We start from the raw sequence: 18,768 nt of genomic DNA on the forward strand, positions 1-18,768 counted from the left end.
GTCCAAACCGAGGCGTTCCATAGCAATAAAACCCCGAAGATTTTATTGGTAATAATATCTTGACGTCATTGCAGCACGGTAGGCCAATCAAACTGCGATTGTTGACATATCTTTTTTATTATTTATAAGTTTATGCAATTTCATTTATTTGTCGCCAATATTTTCAGGATTAATTAGCCTTTCTCGGTCATTCCTTTTGCCCTAATCCGAAGTTTATACATAATCCCAACTTTCCTTGTCCTCATCAAATTCAGGGGTATGGGAAACAAGTCAATTTTAAAGTATACAAAGAAAAATGAAGTGTTAAAATATCCAGTTTCCGACTACTGTTGTTAGTGTGGTCCGTTTATACTATGTAAGTTTTTACTTATGCAAGTATTGTGTAGTGTTTGTATTATGTAATTGTTTACTAGTTCATGCTGTAGAATGTTAGTAGGCGAGAAGTGAATAATTTGGGAAGGAAATGTTTTGAATCCAATTAAAGTTTGGGGGTTTAATGAGAAGGGGATAAGCCAAATTTGGGAAATTTAACTTAAAACAGGGGGGAGAATCTGTAAAGTATTTAACATCAATTCGAGAAGCTTTTCCGGGTATCTCATTTCTTAGTTATTTGGGCATTTATGTGTCAACGAGAGGATTCTAGGGGGGCTCTCGGGACTAAAGCTAGTCGTGGGACAGGGCCCGTTCCCAGGCATGGTTGAACAAACAATAGCTGGAACTTCCGTTCCAGGAAAGTTATATTCTTGGTTCATTTCTAAAGGCAGTCCATATTTCGGCTTCGTCGTAGCTAGTTGTTCTTGTGCTACCTTATTTTCTCTATGTGTATTCTCATGTGACTTAATAAAGGCCATGCACCAAAGTTTATCGTCCATTGTTGGAATTTACGTAAACCATTACATCTGCCAATTATAAAAGGGCATATAGAAAGAACTAAATAGAGGTTTACAGAGTGGTGACAGCAGAGGTTTACAGAGTGGTGACAGCAGAGGTTTACAGAGTGGTGACAGCAGAGGTTTACAGAGTGGTGCCAGCAGAGGTTTACAGAGTGGTGCCAGCAGAGGTTTACAGAGTGGTGCCAGCAGAGGTTTACAGAGTGGTGACAGCAGAGGTTTACAGAGTGGTGACAGCAGAGGTTTACACTAGTATTACTGGTCACATTTCCAGCATTTGTCGCCCGCCTCTTTTAATTTGATGTGGTCATTCATGTTGTAACTCTTCATTTATGAACTGAATCGCATATTACAAGGCAAATTATTTGGAGAATCACAACTTCGGTGCATTTTTGTTCGATAAATGGTACCTTGGGCGTATTTTCGCAATTAAAGCTCCGGTATCTTACACAAGGCGGTAGCACCAACTTACTGCGTCAGTACTGAATAATTAAATATGATAAAGGTACTTGAGTAGTTATAAAATTTCTTCAAATTTGTTGGTACTGTTCTATTAGCTGGAAATCACGCGAGAATTGAAGTTTGGTTAATGACAACGAAATAAAACAAAATAGGATAAAAATATAATAATTTAGAAACAAATTTGGGCTATATATTTGCACATTAAGGGGTTGGGGCAAGACATAGCATATATTGAATACGTATCCTAACCTAGGTACCTTTGGCCCCCCCCCCTAAACCCCAAAAAACTAAAGTTTAAATATAGTTCCCAGAGTGAGAAACCCCTTGCTCATACTGTCAGATAGGATTCACCGAGAAATAATAATAATAATTTATTTATAACCCCCGTCATAACAAGTTATGACACTTGTGGAGTAACACAAGGAAAAAAGATACTAAAGAGAAAATGAAATAAACTACAAATAAAATACACTACAAAAAAAATACACTACAAATAAAAAAAAAATACAAAAATTAACCGACGGGACGGGCCAAAGGATGATGATGCGACAAACGATAAAAAGCTGATTCCGACAACCTTCCATGCAGCACAGCCAACTTTGCAGTTATATCAGGGACATCAAACTTACGAATGATCTTACCATTACTATGCCGGGGGGGGGGGGAGATTAAAGTAAATATTTACAATATCTGAAGTAAAAAGACCAGATCTGCTTAACATCTTTTTTCTTTAGAAGCGGATAAAGACAAGAGAGATAAAGGACAGAATGATCATGATCACAGAATGTAGCATATAGCCTACCAAGTGCACGTCTATTATACTTCCCTCGATTGGCAACAATCTTAAAATATCCCATTTGAATTTTCTTTTGAACATCACGAACAGTACACTGCCGTAGGCTAGAAATTGAATTAGTTACAGTAATACCCAACCACCGAAAGGCGGAAACAGAGGGTATAGAAAAACCGCGACAAACTAAGGGAGCATTAGAGGAAGTTGGACCATTAAAAACTAGAAATTCACATTTCTCAACATAAAGAGAAAGACCGATTTTAGAAAATAGACGTGAAACTTTTGAGACCATAAACGAGAGACCTTGCTTATTTTTACACAAAAGTAGAAGATCATCCGCATAGGCAAGATAAGAAACATCTGAGAGTCCAATGAAATAATTTGATTTAATTTCATCTAATATATCAGAAATGCACATTTTGAATATTCTAGGTGATAAAACCCCTCCCTGTTTGACACCCCGACGTACACGGACAACCGGAGGTCCAGATTTATTAATTCGGAGGAAAGAATTCTCATACCAAAAACGAAGAAGAAAAATAACTGAAAGATTTACACCGTTATTAAAAAAGGAAAAAAAACTTGACTATGGACTACACTGTCAAAAGCTTTAGAAAGGTCCAAAGTGCATACATAAAGTGCATATATAATGCGTGTTGCAGACTAACAGGTTTTTACTTTATCTGATCTTCGTATTCTCGCGTGTTTTTCAGCTAATAGAACAGCGCCAATCTTTTCAAGCATGAATGGCGATAAGTGTTGGCAAGATTTAAAAAAAAAACATATTAAGACAAAACACTTCAACTTTCAAATGCCTAAGAATTTTAAGACAATCTAATTTTTTTTTTCTAATTTGTTTTTTTCTAATTTGTTTTTTGTTTCTAATTTTTTTTGGAAATTATAAATCGCTTAAGACTGAGGATAAAAGCGTAGGGTTGTCAAGATATATAGACTTTCATCAAAAAATAGTTATAAAATACGTCACAACCATACCACATTTTCATTTCCTGTCGTACAAAATTTAATTTTTTTTAGGTAGCAAGACATTTTTTCTACACTCCAATGCATTTGAAAACAAAATTATTTTCATTTTTTTTTCTTTTTTTTCTAATTTGTTTTTTTGTTTCTAATTTTTTTTTTGGAAATTATAAATCGCTTAAGACTGAGGATAAAAGCGTAGGGTTGTCAAGATATATAGACTTTCATCAAAAAATAGTTATAAAATACGTCACAACCGTACCACATTTTCATTTCCTGTCGTACAAAATTTAACTTTTTTTTAGGTAGCAAGACATTTTTTCTACACTCCAATGCATTTGAAAACAAAATTATTTTCATTTTTTTTTTCTTTTTGACCGAGTAGTATCACATTCTTTCAAATAATAAGGGGAGCACGGAAGAAGATCCAAAGGGGTGAATTTCACTCAAAAGACTGTCGTGTGAAGATTTTTTCTTAAAGCAGCCCATTGCAAAACAGAAAATTGCTATTTGAAAGTTTTGGTTGTCAAATTTTATATGGTATTGTAGGGAAAAAGAGAGTATACAAAACTGACAACATTCGATTGTTATTGCCATGTAATTACAGCGAAAGCCATTCACATAGCCCCATTACAAGTTACGAGCCACATTACCAAATATATCACAAACACTAAACCGCCCATAAAGCTTTCAGACAATATAGAAAACAAGAAAAAAAAACAAAAAATAATCGTAGCTACTTTAAGATAACATACCAGAAAATAAGGTAATTGGCCAACAACTGACATATTAAAATACTTTTGGCTTCAAATAAAGACAGCTAGACCAAAGAGAAGAAAACAGTACTTTTCAAAATCTGGGCAGGGGGCAAAATCGTCTTTTTTCTTCAAGTTTCTTCAATGAAAATAACAAAAACGGCATTGTCAATGACATTTCTTCCCAAAAAGGTATTTTTCATTTCTAAGGGGGGGGGAGAAATCCAGGCGACAGAAAAACCCTGTCTCTGTGAGCCTGTTGATAGAGAAAAAGCGAGATCACTGTCTTATAGTTCCGTGCTAAAAAGTGTGCTATAATGACATTGGTATATTTTTGTGACGTATTTTTCACATGCAAATCATATCATTCCTTATTCCTGTAGAGAAAAAGAAACGTCATTTTAAAACCCGACGAAGTAATGCAGAGAGACAAATCTAAACCGACGAGGCAATGCAATTTCTAGAGAGATAAATATATACCCATTTTTAAAAACTGACTGGTTATTTTGTAAAAAAAAATTCAGCGAGTAAACTCTATGTTGCCCTATGAATTGATATAGAGTTGACTAAAATTTAAGATGAGCATACAATTATAAAATATATAATTATAAAATTTTATGTATATAAATTGTCATCAAACTATACCATCATCTAATTTTCAATTACTTCAAAGTAGGTGTACTAAATAGGCACGTACATAGATTTTTTCATGGGGGGGGGGGGAAGGGAGAATAATAAGAAAACTACCTTAATTTGATAAATTCAATAAGAAGTGCCCAGAAACAAAAAAAAACAGGATTTCAGAAACTCCCCCTCCTATACGCCCATGTTACCAAATAATAATAATTACTGGAAAAATCGCTGCTGGCATGAAAGTTGAACCCCAGACTCCCAGGTAACTAGTCAGAGATTCCATTCCTGGACCAAGCAATGTTTCATAGCTTCTCATTGTAGACCACAGTATATAAATTATAGGCAGTATGATCTTTCCCTATTTCACCCATTATAAAAACCCGGACCGAGGTGCGAGTGCTCCAGAGAACGTAGAAACATAAGCGACATTAGATCTTTTCACAGGTAGACAAGTCAGATTTCTCTTGTACGCGAAACTTGGCTTCAACGTTGGAAAACTAATTTTGAAGAAACTAATTTTAAATTAATATATTTCAATACATATATGAAGACCGGTAATTAGTAGTGCAATGTTATTATTAGATGTTTTAGAAATTACAAGTTGGTTTTAAAGTCTCAAGTATGGTTTCAAAGGCATTTTGAGAAAGTTTCTGCCAAAATACGCGTTCCAGGGTAATTGGACCGCGGATGGCTGATCAAATACTGTTCGTAGGCGCTAATGCAAGAAGAAGTGGGAGGAGCTGTTGGTTCGCACCGAGAATGAAGAGCCAGAAAATATCTGCGGTAAACTTACTGCTATATCTTTATACTGTGTTATAGACTTAATAGTTGTATACAAATAACACGAATTTAAAGGCTTTTTTTGTAATTTTTATACCTGAACCACTGTATATAAATGTATACAGTATAATCAAACTCATTAATTTCTGGCTAGTACAAAATCGGCGGGTACAAACAGGCCCTCCCATTTAATCTGTCATCAGCGGTCCAGTTTATATTAACCTGGAGCGCGTATTTTGGCAGAAACTTTTCTCAAAATGCCTTTGAAACCGTACTTGAGACTTTGAAACCAACTTGTAATTTCTAAAACATCTAATAATAACATTAATCTGACTTTTATAATCCGACTTGTCTACCGGTGAAAAAATCTAATATCGCTCATGTTTCAACTTGTTTAAATGTTGTCCAGAGCACTTGCATCTCGGCCCGGCTTTGTCTAATGGTTGAGATCGGGAATGATTGTACTGTCTAAATTTATATACATTGATCTGAACTCAGATATGCTAGCTGACTGCGCAGCGCTGGTGGCCAGTTTGTATATTATTACTGCATAAAAATATTCTGTGTTTCAATATTATTTCAAATTATTTAAATTCCAAAGAAGGTGTCATATGTGAACAACTCACGGGCACCTCAAAAACATGGCATTCTAGTTGTAGCACAGTATAAGTTTATTTGGAACAGTAGCGACAAGTTTGTTCAAATATGACACACATCATAGCGCACTGACTGGGAATTTCCCAGTACGTCACACCAATAGTTTCAGTGGCTTCTCGGCATTCAGTCAGATCATAGCATATAATGTGCTAAATATTTGTCACTGCGCGTGCGCGAATAGGCGGAGTCATGAAGAGAGGTGTAGACTGATATGTATCAAAAATCTTTAATGGAGAGTATGGGAATTTTCGCTACTGTTCATATATACTTATACTGTGGGTTGTAGGTAGAATGCCGATAAGGCGGAGAGATGAAGCATGCTGGTAACAGGTATAGTACCTTTAATTTCTAGTTATATTGTTCTGAAAATTTGGCATCTAATCAAAAAAAATATCTTACAAATCCGATCAGAGGAGTTTTGGAAAAGAAACTCTGCTTCTTGCTTAAAACTGATACTTCGAGGGTTCTTGTCGGTAGCTCAGCAAATGACACATTAAATTCAAAGCTTTCATCGTAGTGAGGATTGTTGGTGTCAACTATGGCCTAAATAGAAAGTAATTACTTAGAGTCACGAATTTACACTGAATAAGGTGGTATAAGACAAGAAAAACACGAGTCAAGCAATATACTAAAAAGGAGAGAGATTTAGATTTTAGACTGAAAAACGCCCACTTTTTTCATGAGAAAGTTGCCCGAAGAATCTTTGCAATTGCTATTTTCTCCATTAAATTGTATTTTAATTTACGTACAAATAAAACAAAATGAAAATACAGAAAAACAGGTATACTATTTCAAATAAGACAGTAGAATTTTTTCCTAATAATAATTAGAGCCGAATATTTTGGTTTCACGTCCGCAAGCATGTATCAACGAAAAAAAAAATCTATACTAAACAGAACATGGACAAAAAAAGAACTTCGTTTAACATAGTTTAGTTTTTTTTTTCCTTTTTTGAGAGTTTTTTTCCGGTGATGAAGGCTTCCGGATGTGAAGCCGAAATAATCACGATTTTATTAATTATTAGGGAAAAGAATTTTTTTATAGAAGAATATTATACTCGTCTTTCTATATTTTAATTTCGTTTTATTTGTAGATAGAAAGACAATGTGTCTAAGAAACTATTAAATTTACAAGTCAGGAGATAAAGATTCGATTCAGCTGTGGCACTGGTGGGTGACGCGACCACATTTCGAACAACACTATAAACAATTTTCAGATAGAGGATAAGAAACTAGGCAAGACTTGAACATCTTTTTGAATATAAATGACATTATTTACGGGATGCGAAAGAACTGAAAGAAAGCAATTTCAAGCTTCTCGTTACAATTTCCGTCTTCCAGAGATGTTTCACCGCAACTTCTGAGAACGAAAATTTTCCGCCATTGTTCGTTCAGTGCTTCAGGAATTCCAACATCCAGAAACGCAAATAAGCCGAAATCCATTTGTCTAAAAATTAGTTATAGAATTTGCACCCTTCTTTTGTTCCGTAATCCGAGCTCGTCCCTGTATTACTAGTCAATTATTGAGAGAGAGAAATTCATTTTTATTAAAGACCAATGTTTACAAAAAAATCATATCAAACAGACCTACCACGCGGAAATCTATACAGATTTGTTTGTGGCAGGACTCAATATTTTGCTCACTTATTACATATAGGCTATATTATAAAAAAAAGCCATCATATAAGTAAAAAAAAAAAAACCTCATGGGAATCGCGAACCAATACTAACACAAGATAGAAGACAGAATACATTGTTATTCAAAAAGCTGTTTAATACTTTAAAAGAGTTGGGGGGAGGTGAAATTTATTCATCTCGAAGAAATATACAAGGAAAACGGCGAATTATACACAGATAATTTGGAAATTTCAGGTGGGGGGCGGAGGTTACTCTGCATACAGGCGCGTAGCAAGGAAAGATGGGGAAACAGAGGATTCTTCAGTCTTGTTGTCCCTAGGAAAATGATTACCCCTTGCCAAGAAGATAAAAATATATTAGAAATGTCAAAGATATACTTTAAAATTTGAGGAAGTTTTTAATCATATCTAAAAAAATGTAAAGTAGCTATAATCCCTCTCGAGGTTCTGGAAAAGGTCAAGTCAATCCTTATTTACAAATAGGGACGTGGAAAGAGAAAAGGCTTTTCTATTTGGATTATCAAGTGGTTAAACGATGAAAGAATTTCTTAGGGAACTTCAAGAGCTATTAAGATAGAACTTGAATGCGTTCGTGTTCTTTTCATCCAATTTTCTAGAAAACTGGAGCACTTCGTTTTCCAATGCTCTAATACTAAGACAAGAAAGTGGTACTTTTTACCAAGCATGGGGATGCATATAGTTTGTTTTTTGTTGTTTTAAATCAACCGTGCCTTCAAACTAAATGTCTTGTTAATAATATTAATAAAGGTTGTCACAAAAAATAGCAATTTGTTTGTTTTGGTTTATATAAAAAACAAGGACAACAAAATAAAAATAAAAATTTTTTACCCTCGGACCCATCAGAGGTCAATTCATACCTAAAAACAGCGATTTTTTCAGATATTTCTTTTGGTGGTTTCAAGATTATTAGTTTTCAAGGCGATATCAGATTTTCGTCAGTGTTGCCGGATTGATCCGTGAAAATAGATAAGCAAAACAAATTTGTTAAGCTTGATAACGCTTTTGTCCGTATTTTAAGCTTAATAGTACCCAAATAGCTGAACCTATAGTTAGAGTTAGTATGTCTATGAAAAGCCACGCTTACGTTCTATCTGAAACTTGGGTAAAATATAAAAAAATAGAAGAGTAAAGTTAGAAAAAGTACGTTTATTCACAAATGTACATATACCAGTTTATTCTAAGTTTAATATTACGTAAATGGCTAAATCTATAGTCTAAATTAGCATGTCCATGAAACGCCACGCTTTCATTCTATATGAAAGCTGACCACTATAAAGAACTTAAAACATATTTATTTGCGAAAAAATCAGAATAGCACGCTCCATTTTGTTCGAATTTAATACAAATTGTCAAGTTATTAAATTGCACAGTTCCAGCGCAAATTCTGAAAACCTTCGGTTCAAAATAGGGGTACTTTTGTTTTACGCAAACGTGACATGCGGACCATGCTCGAATTCACACTATTCAATTCAACACATTTGGTCGCCTATATCAGAAGCATGTCTTCGAAAAAGAACCTGGAATTTGATTTTTCTTAACGAGGATTGCCACGGACATGTAAAAACAAGGTATTTCGTTTTCGAGGGGGGGGGGTAGAAAACTAATTAATGATTCGAATAAGAAATGAATGAGAAATTAAGAAAATTTAGTACTTCAGAGGCACCAAGCCCCTCCCCCCTGCAAACACACCTGCGTAAATAAAATTCACCTGCTAACTGATGGGATTGGGGTTTAAATTATATTGAAGCTAAAATAGCACCTATCCTTAAGCGGGTTTTAGGATAAGCTCCTGAAGGTTAATGGTTTTTTTTTTAGCTTGCTGCGTTTCTTGTTTAAAATTCAGGTCTGTTTTGGAACATAGCTTGGTTCCACACACAACAGAAAAAAAGAAGAAAAACGAGAGTAATTAGGGAATAGCCAAAAGATCAACCAATCTAAAGTTGAGAACCGGACAGCATTCGATTTGGTGAGAAACTATTAAAAAAAAGAGCAATGAACCATTTCGTTGCACCATTTTTGAGGCATTACCCTGGAATCACACTATTTAATTAATCACATTTGATAGCCCTGATGTTTCCCCGGGGTTGTTCGTTTTTGATTCACGTATATAAGGAAAATTCATCCATTAACTGAGGGGACAGAAGGGATGTTTGAATTACCACAACCAGAAACCAAGCCCTAAAGTAGGCTTCAGGATATGCCTTCAAAAGGTCAATGGACAAGTAAATTTTTATTTAATCTTGCCCTTATTATGAACTCTTCTACTTTTTTTGTAACAGAGCTTGGAAGAGCTGAACGGTAACATAAGGCAAGTTTTCTTCCTATTACTATATTCTCCTTCTTTATTTTCTTCAGAAATAAGAAGTTATATTTAATTTTATCAATATTTTCTTATGCAAAGAAAATTCACATATTAACTGAAGGGCCTGTAGTGCTTTTCGAATTGCCACAACAACACATACTAACTATAACTAACTGCAAGACCGAGGCACCTGAGGCCAAAGACAGCTGCGCATACTTCTTCCCCCCTTCCTAATCTTTTCAAAGCTTCACTCTTTGCCCACTCCCATGAAGCTCCGATTCCCTTCAAACCCATCCTTATGCCCTTTTCTACCCCATTCGCGGACGACCTGCTTTTCGTTTGGGGCTGGGCCAAGATAGCTGGTCAAAAGGCACAACCTTTGATAATTTGTCAATTACCACAGCTGACAGATCTTCCATCCTTAGCTAGGCTTCAGAGCATACCCTTAAAAGGTAGATGAACAAGTTGACTTTTTTTTTAATCTGGGGTACTTTCGATTTAAGATTCTACTCCTGATCAAACAGTGGACGTTCCAGAAAAACCTCTTATTTGTTTGGATATTTCATAAATTTTCAGTGATAATTTATAATAAAAACCAGTAAAATTTATTCTAGAGCACACTAACACGCAAATGCGTGTTATATAGACAATGCTCTTCTCTTTTTTTTGTAACATAGATTGGCAAATGTAAACGTAACACAAATAAAAAAAGAACAATTAGGAGACAACTTGAGTAACTTTGTATAATTTTCTATTCGGTCCTTTTGTCTGAAAAGAGCGTTTCTCTGTACAATTCCTTAGAGAGTCAAGCGAGAAAGCGGTTCTACTTAAGAGGCTTGGGATTTAAAACTCTTACTTCAGTAGACTGTCCCCCATCGAGGACAGATACACAGGTAATAAGAGCTATACAATATCAACAGATGGTCAAAGGCGTCAATTTATGAAAATGAAAAGGAGGGAGCAAAATATAATTTTCAAAATCCAGAGGGGGAGGGGCAATTCTGTTTTTTTTTTTTAATTAAAAAAGCAAAAACGGTGCATTTGAATAAAAATACATAAGAAAAGTTATTTTCAAAATTAAAGGGGGGGGGGGGTAAAACATCTTGTGGCAATGCTCCCTCCCCAAATTGATGTGTCTTCAGTTATTCATAGACAATGCATTAGAAAAAATAGAAAAGAACTTGAAAGGACAGAAAAAAGGAAATAAAAGGCAGCTTTCTAATTTTTGAAGAAGTATGATTGTATGGAAACATCTTCAAAAGGATCATTTTTAATATATCTAAAAGGGAGTTTTGACTGTTTATATAGTACGAAAAAGAATTGGCAAGACTAGCGGCATATAATAGTTACTCATAGGATGACAAACACGCTGAAATGCGATGCAGATTTTTTTGGTGGGGGGAGGGACATAATGTAGGACTATAATATATCCAACTTGGATAAAGAACGCAAGAATAGTTCAATTATATGAAGAATATAGGAAATTATAGTAAAAATCTCGGTATTTCGGAAATAGGTAGCTAGACTTTTATCAGATTATGGGTTAAGATCCAAAATTTCCTTGAGGGGGGGGTAAGACTGTAGGTCAATCTTTTTTAAGTCATGTTCTGAAAGAAATTCTCGAGGAGGCACCCTTTTCCGCCACCTGGTGTAGGAAACTTCAGAATACCAGTTGTACCGTACAGTTCCGCAACGCTTGGCACACCTCCACCACGCATGACATGTGCCACCTAATGTACGTGATTTCTGAAAATGGCGTTCTCCCTTGGAAATTCTTTGGTCTCAACTTTATTTGACAATTGTTTTTAGTTTAGCAGGCTTTACTCTCCCCTTTTACTGTGCTCATACATATAGGCTAGTGCTCCTAAGGTCACCATAGGGTATCAGAAATCATATCTTCATTTTCGGGGTAAGAAGATGTTTACCCACGGCCTATTCTATTTATAGACGATCAATTCAATTCATGGCTCATCATTCCTAACCTAACTATAATTTTTGAAGGATTGTTAATTAAAGTTAATTAAAGCTAAATAAAGTTAATTAAAGAGGAACTTGCCCAAGTAGCAAGTTCTGATCATTCCAACTAGATGTTGACTATGGCGAAGAATGATTAGTCTTAAGGCTAGAGAAAAATCGCAAAAAGATAACTGAATAGGCAACCTTGGGATGATTCTTAAGAAAATTGACCTCTATTGGAGTCCTCGTTAACATTTGTAAACTAATCTATGGAATTCTTTGCCAGGAAATAGAAATTTATATTGTCAAGAAAATTCTAAATCTAAGAAAGAAAAGAAATTTTAACTCTTCCGAAAAATTTTTTAAAATGGAGGAATGAGATTTTGATACTCACGTGACTATAGCCAACAATTGACACCGTTATCGAGACTGTTAATGTGTTAAAGGTAATTATTCGGTGCGAAAAAAAAAATTGTGCATGGTAATTATCAGACATTAATTTTTTTTGTAAAATACAGTCAATACTATAGTATTTTATTTAGTCAATTGCAATTTTTAAACACTCGTTTTCCTTTCGCAGTTTTTTTTTTTGTAGTTTTGTTCTTTTTTTTTGTTTTTTTTAGTAATTATTCTGTGCGTGGTAATCCTAAAAATGAAAAATCCTAAAAAGTGAAATCTTTGAACTAAGATCTTACATCTTTTGTCGTTCTTTCGCAAACGTCTTTCATCATTCTGCTCTGATCAGCGGTCTGAGAACAATGATGAGTATACCATCAAAGTTCTCTCATCATTGTTCTATATGGCAGAAAGATGGCGTCTTTCATGCTTTTGCTAACATCAGTTCGATGCTAACATCAGTAAGATCATAGAACAAAGATTATTTTAAAAAACTACAATCTTGGCATAAAGACTAAATATATTACATTTAATATCTTAGTGATAAAACACGACCCTTAAATATAAGCCATCATAAACTCATAAGTGAAACCGCCTAAAATCCAATGAAATATTCCCAAGTAATTACCTCATCAGAAAAATGACCACGCCCAATACCAAAAAGTGCATCTGACATTTTTCATGATTTTAAGGAAAAAAAAGAATAAGGTTTACTGCTTTCCAAGGACATTTTTTTTAGATAACTAAAAGAAAAAAGTAAGAATTACCTTGTAGACCCCATATTGTAACCCGAATGTGTTATATAGTCTTTTAAAATGTTGTAATATACATCAGCATATACAGCTCCGTAAATATAGGCTATGTGCTGAGTTTCAAACAGTCAAAATACTATATATATATATATATATATATATATATATATATATATATATATATATATATATATATATATATATATATATATATATATATATATATATATATATATATATATATATATATATATATAACTTGTCGTCAAAGCATATGGGTTTCTGCGACAAGCCTATGGCTTTCTCCTGTGTTGCATAAAAGAAAAGTATAAGATTTAACCGCTTTAAAACCCGGTTAAAGAAGCATCTCCTTGCGGGCGGTTGGTGAGTGTGGGGCTGGAAGACGAGAGAGGACAAATTAAGTAATTTTTTTTTTGTTCTGTTATTAATATATTCGTTTTATTTCATTATTATTATTTTTTTTCATAATTTATTATTCAGTAATTATTATTATTATCTCTTTTTTTTATTGTTCATTATTTGTGTTTATCTCAGTGATGATTTGGTTAGTTTTATAATTTAGTAAATATGTACTGGTTGCGTTTTTCAAGCACATATGTGCTTGATTTGTAACCGGTCGTCAAGAATCATTTTTAGTAAAGTTGCTGAATCCTGTGCTTCTGCCTGCATTTATAGTTCATCAGGGCACCAGTTTCTGACAGTCCTAAGAGTTTTTTTCGCCTTTTGTCCAATTTCCCTGGCAAGTAGGGGAGTTTTTTTCGCCTTTTGTCCAATTTCCCTGGCAAGTAGGGGAGTTTTTTTCGCCTTTTGTCCAATTTCCCTGGCAAGTAGGGGAGTTTTTTTCGCCTTTTGTCCAATTTCCCTGGCAAGTAGGGGAGTTTTTTTTCGCCTTTTGTCCAATTTCCCTGGCAAGTAGGGGAGTTTTTTTCGCCTTTTGTCCAATTTCCCTGGCAAGTAGGGGAGTTTTTTTCGCCTTTTGTCCAATTTCCCTGGCAAGTAGGGGAGTTTTTTTCGCCTTTTGTCCAATTTCCCTGGCAGGGGAATTTTTATTTACTAGTGGTTGTTAAAGATTATTTTTATAATTATTATCGGAGGAGCCCCAAAACTGAAGTAAGCTCAGGCAAGACATGAAGACATTGGTACTAAACATGGTTTACTAATTTTCCGAAAACTCCGTATTTGATTAATACTTTTTTTCAAACCATTGGTGGGGCTTAGACCATTTTTCCAGGGGGAGGAACATCTTCTTACCTCTCCACCCTCTTTTCGTGTATGTATATAGTAGTAATAACAACCCCCCCTTTCGCCGCTCAGAATATCAAGGATTCATAAGGACTAACACAGAGACCAGCCGAAGAAAATTTCTCTTAAACCCGTTTTCCTCCTTCGTTTAAAGGATAGAATATGAGAAAAGCTTGTCAGATTCAATTTGCCCCTAATTTGACAATACTGACTTAATACATGCTCGAAAGAATTTTTCCGCCGTCAGAACACGATTTTTCCAGCTCCCAGCTTATCTTAATAAGCTGATTTCCTTTCCCCTTTTTAAGAGCGGAGAAATTCAGCTCAGGTTTAAATGAGGACTATGGGTCGTTAAGCACCTTAAAGTAAAGAGTGGCAATCAAAGCTTAATCAAGTAGACAATTTAATCTTTCAAGAAAGAGAAAAAAGGGGGCTGCTTCAAGAAATAACAATTCCAAGTGCATTGGATAAAAGAGAGAAAATGAGAAGCAAGATGCTGCCTATGTAAAGAGCCGTATGCCTTCAAAGCAATATTTTTATTTAATTATTTATTTTCGTACCGTTTTCAGTCAAGCTCGCATTGCACTCCAGCCGTTTAGAGGGTTAAAGGAAGGAGGGGTTTCACCCTTCTTATTTGTAAACTTGATTAACCTCGTTATATTATTTTTTGATGCTGGTACAATGACAAATAAATTTAAGCAACTCAAAATCCAGATAGTTTTCAGTAAAGCGCAAATGATGCCCTGGCCTTCAGAAGGTTTTAATGGCGATAGTCCTAGCCTGTTTGTGGTAATTTCTCTTCGTTCAAATTGATTATTTGTCTTAGTTTCTGTTTGTTTAATGATTCGTATTTACCATTATCTGTAATTTTTATGTTGGATATGATTAGGCATTTTAATTTCAATTCCTTTTGAGTTTCCTTTATTTTTAAGAGATATTTTGGTTCATTTTAAATTATTACCTTTCAGTGAAAAACGTCTTTTCTGACAAACAATTTTTAAATTATTAGTTAAACCAGATTATGGTTAAAAAGCAGAAAGAGAAAACTAAACAGAATCATGTCATCAATCAACACAAATTCATGTGCAATTGGATGATTGAATGAATTTAATTTGGAAATTCATTTACATTTTGCTTGTCTCATGAGAGAATGTTCTGGTGTTAATTTCTCGTTTAATCTTTATCTATGACTTTTTCCTCTTTTTATATAGTACTTTTTATTTTCAATTTCCCTTCAGTTTTTCTTCGTTCTTTGTTCCTCACTGGCTCTTTAATTTTCTTTGAAAAAAATCAATTTCATTGGAAAGTGTTTTTTTTTAATTATTAGTTAAAACAGGTTATGGTTAAAAAGCAGAAAGAGAAAACTAAACAGAATCATGTCATCAATCAACACAAATTCATGTGCAATTGGATGATTGAATGAATTTAATTTGGAAATTCATTTACATTTTGCTTGTATCATGAGAGAATGTTCTGGTGTTAATTCTAACTAATTATCGTTTACTCTTTATCTATGACTTTTAATTCCCTTTTTATATAATACGTTTTATTTTCAGTTTTTCTTCTTTTTTTGGTTTCTCATTGGCTCTTTAATTTTCTTTGAAAAAAAATTCATTTTACTGGAAAATGTTTTTTTTTTTTAATTATTAGTTAAAACAGGTTATGGTTAAAGAGCAGAATGAAAAATTAAACATCAATTAACTCAAACCCATTTGCAGTGGATTCTCTCTTGGTTTTGAAATTCAGCTACCGTTTTGCTTTTCTGATGAGAGGATGTTCTGCTTTTTTGTTTTATTTTTCTAAACTGAGTTTTTTCATTTTTTTTATCTCTTTTTTTATAGTTTATCTGACAGTTTATCCGTTTGTATTTAATGAAAACAAATAACAAATTGCAGGTACAAGACTCTTTACTTAAGCATAGCTAGAGTACTGCCTCTGATACGTTATTTTTTAGTTTTTTAACAGTTTTTCTTTTTGCTTTTTTCTGATTTCTCACAGTTTTTCCTATGCATATTTTCCCCATTTTATTAGTATTTCTTAAAACCTTGTTCTTGCGCTGAGGATGCCTTTATGGGGTCTTTATTAAAACATCCTTGTCTTTACATCATTTTAAATTTAGACTGGCTGAAGCTTCTTTAAAAACTGCATTATTAGAAATAGAAATCCATAAGAGGATAGAAGGGGGCTATTTCCCTCTAGATTTATTTGCTCACTTGAATTTAAATAAAAACATACTGTTTTTCAGTATTTACAACTAAAGATACCTATTTTTTTTGCTATTTTCATTTAAAAAAAAAAAAAAAAAAAAAAAAAAAAAAAAAAAAAATGTCCCCATACATTTTGAAAAATCTACACCCCCTGCACCCGTTCAATTTCGTGATTTGACAACTATGGTTTGGTCATTAGTTAAAATTAGCAATAAATTATTCAAAATACTTTACATAAATATACCTAAACATGTAAAATCTTTCCACTTTTAATTGAATCATATTTTAAAAGTTATTTTTAAAAATTAATACAAATTACCAAGGACAGTGAAAATTATATTTGACTGTTTGAATTGGTTTAGTGGAAACCTACACAACCATATATGTCTTGAAAATTCAGGAAAAGAGAATCCAGTTTTAACGAAAAAATTCCACATTCAGTTATAAAGTTTCAATAAATATGATTTTCAGTTTCAGCTTCAGAATTTCAGTTTCAATAAAACTGAAACTGAAATTCAATCAAATTTAAATAGAAATCAAAGAAAAAACGAAAACAAACGGGTGTGGACTGACAGTTTGACATACATATGATATTTATTCCTTAAAGTCTTAACAATTTTTGATTTATCAAAGTTCAAAAAAAAAAAGGAAAAACACTTAAGTTATATCTTGTTTTCAGTAGAGTGCAAGTATGTTCTGGTCTTCAGAGGGCATGAGGGATGTCAACCCTAATGATATTTATTTCTGCTCGTTTTGAATTTGACTGGGTTATTTATTGTAATTTCTGTCCTTTTTGGGTTTCTTTTATTTATTGATGGTAATTTGTGGTAGTTTTACGCTTGGAAGATTATTAGACTTTATTTCTGATCATTTTTGGTTTAATGGAGCTCTTTACTTTTCTTTGAAAAACTTAATTTGTGGAAAAGTTTTTTAATTTATCAAAATGCAAGCCGAGACCAAAACAAACAGCTACCTAAAACAAATACATTTCGACAATAAATTTAGTTTTACAAAATGATTTAAAGGACAAAATGTCATTCGAGCTTTACTGAAAAACAAATATGTTTTTAACAGTATTTTTTTATCATGAACTTGAACAAAATAAAGTGCTAGATACAAGCATAGATACTAGTATAGATACAAGTATAGATAAAGTATAGATACAAGGAAAGGAAAACCATTACCTACAACAAATATATCCATGATAATAAATCTACGTTTTCTGTTTAAAAAAGAACACATATTTCTGTCACTATTATTGCTTTTAATTCCACTTCATTCATAAATAAGGAAAATTAATAGCCAATAAAACTTTTAAAACGTCAATTCATCTCGAGGGGGCACCAACAGCCAAGCGACGATTGGTGCTATATTTCTTCTTCTCTTTTGAGGCGGGGAGGCAACAGGTCTTTCTGGCCTGAGCCTAGGCTTTGTTATGTGAACCCGCCCATAATAAAAATAATACCTGACTTTAGTTTTATTTTCTTGATTTTATTTCTGTTTGTTTTTAATTGATAAGCTTTATTATATGACCATTGCATGATTATTTGTAATGTTTCTTTCAAAATCTTTTTGCTTAAGGTTATGTCCTTTGTGAAAGATGCAATTTTCTAACAAGCTTCAATAGCTTCCACCGAAAGGACAAGATACTTACATAATTGGACTCAATATTTTCAGATCTATTCACCAAACGAGAATTATGATCTTACTTAGATCTTTACTTGGAGATAATTCCAGATCTATCTTGGACTGTACTTGGACTCAATATCTTTATGGACTCGGTATCTTTACTTGGACTCAATAGTTTCAGATATGTCAATTCATCGAGCGAGAACTATGATCTTACTTAGATTTTTGCTTGGAGATAATTTCAGATCTATCTTGGACTTTACTTAGACTTAATACCTTTATGGACTCAGTATCTTTAATTGGACTAAATAGTTTCATATCTATCAATTCGCCGAGCAAGAATTATAAACATCTTACTTAGATCTATACTTGGAGATAATCTAAACTTGCTCAACAAATTGAATTTTTTTTTTTTTTTACATGTATCCGGCACCCTTCCAACATATTTCTCAATCTGAAAAAAAAAGAAATAAAACTTCAAAAATTAAATTTGGTAGACAGACAACACTGAATCTCAGCTATCAAATATTAGCATAAATTGTCGGCTTACATTGAAACATAAAAAAAAGGAATGTAAAAAAATAACACTCAAAACTTGCACAAAGAATATTAGCATAAAAAAACAAAATATTGGAGTTTAAATCTTACGCGAAATTTG

The 18,768-nt window shown here is 33.4% G+C and overlaps 1 protein-coding gene across 6 annotated transcripts in view; it reads right to left on the minus strand.

The window, feature by feature from the left end:
- Positions 1–18,768, minus strand: part of Esyt2 (extended synaptotagmin-like protein 2) — a 234,103-nt gene that overhangs the window by 11,883 nt on the left and 203,452 nt on the right. For all 6 annotated transcript variants that reach the window (XM_089104783.1, XM_089104781.1, XM_089104780.1 and 3 more), the window contains exon 20: positions 6,348–6,491. In XM_089104783.1, the coding sequence (XP_088960909.1) occupies positions 6,348–6,491 (144 nt within the window). The remainder of the gene's footprint in view (positions 1–6,347; positions 6,492–18,768) is intronic.

Source organism: Artemia sp. Qi Xiang Cuo, chromosome 19 (genome assembly GCF_049724085.1).
Source record: "Artemia sp. Qi Xiang Cuo chromosome 19, ASM4972408v1, whole genome shotgun sequence".
NCBI classification, from domain to species: domain Eukaryota; kingdom Metazoa; phylum Arthropoda; class Branchiopoda; order Anostraca; family Artemiidae; genus Artemia; species Artemia sp. Qi Xiang Cuo.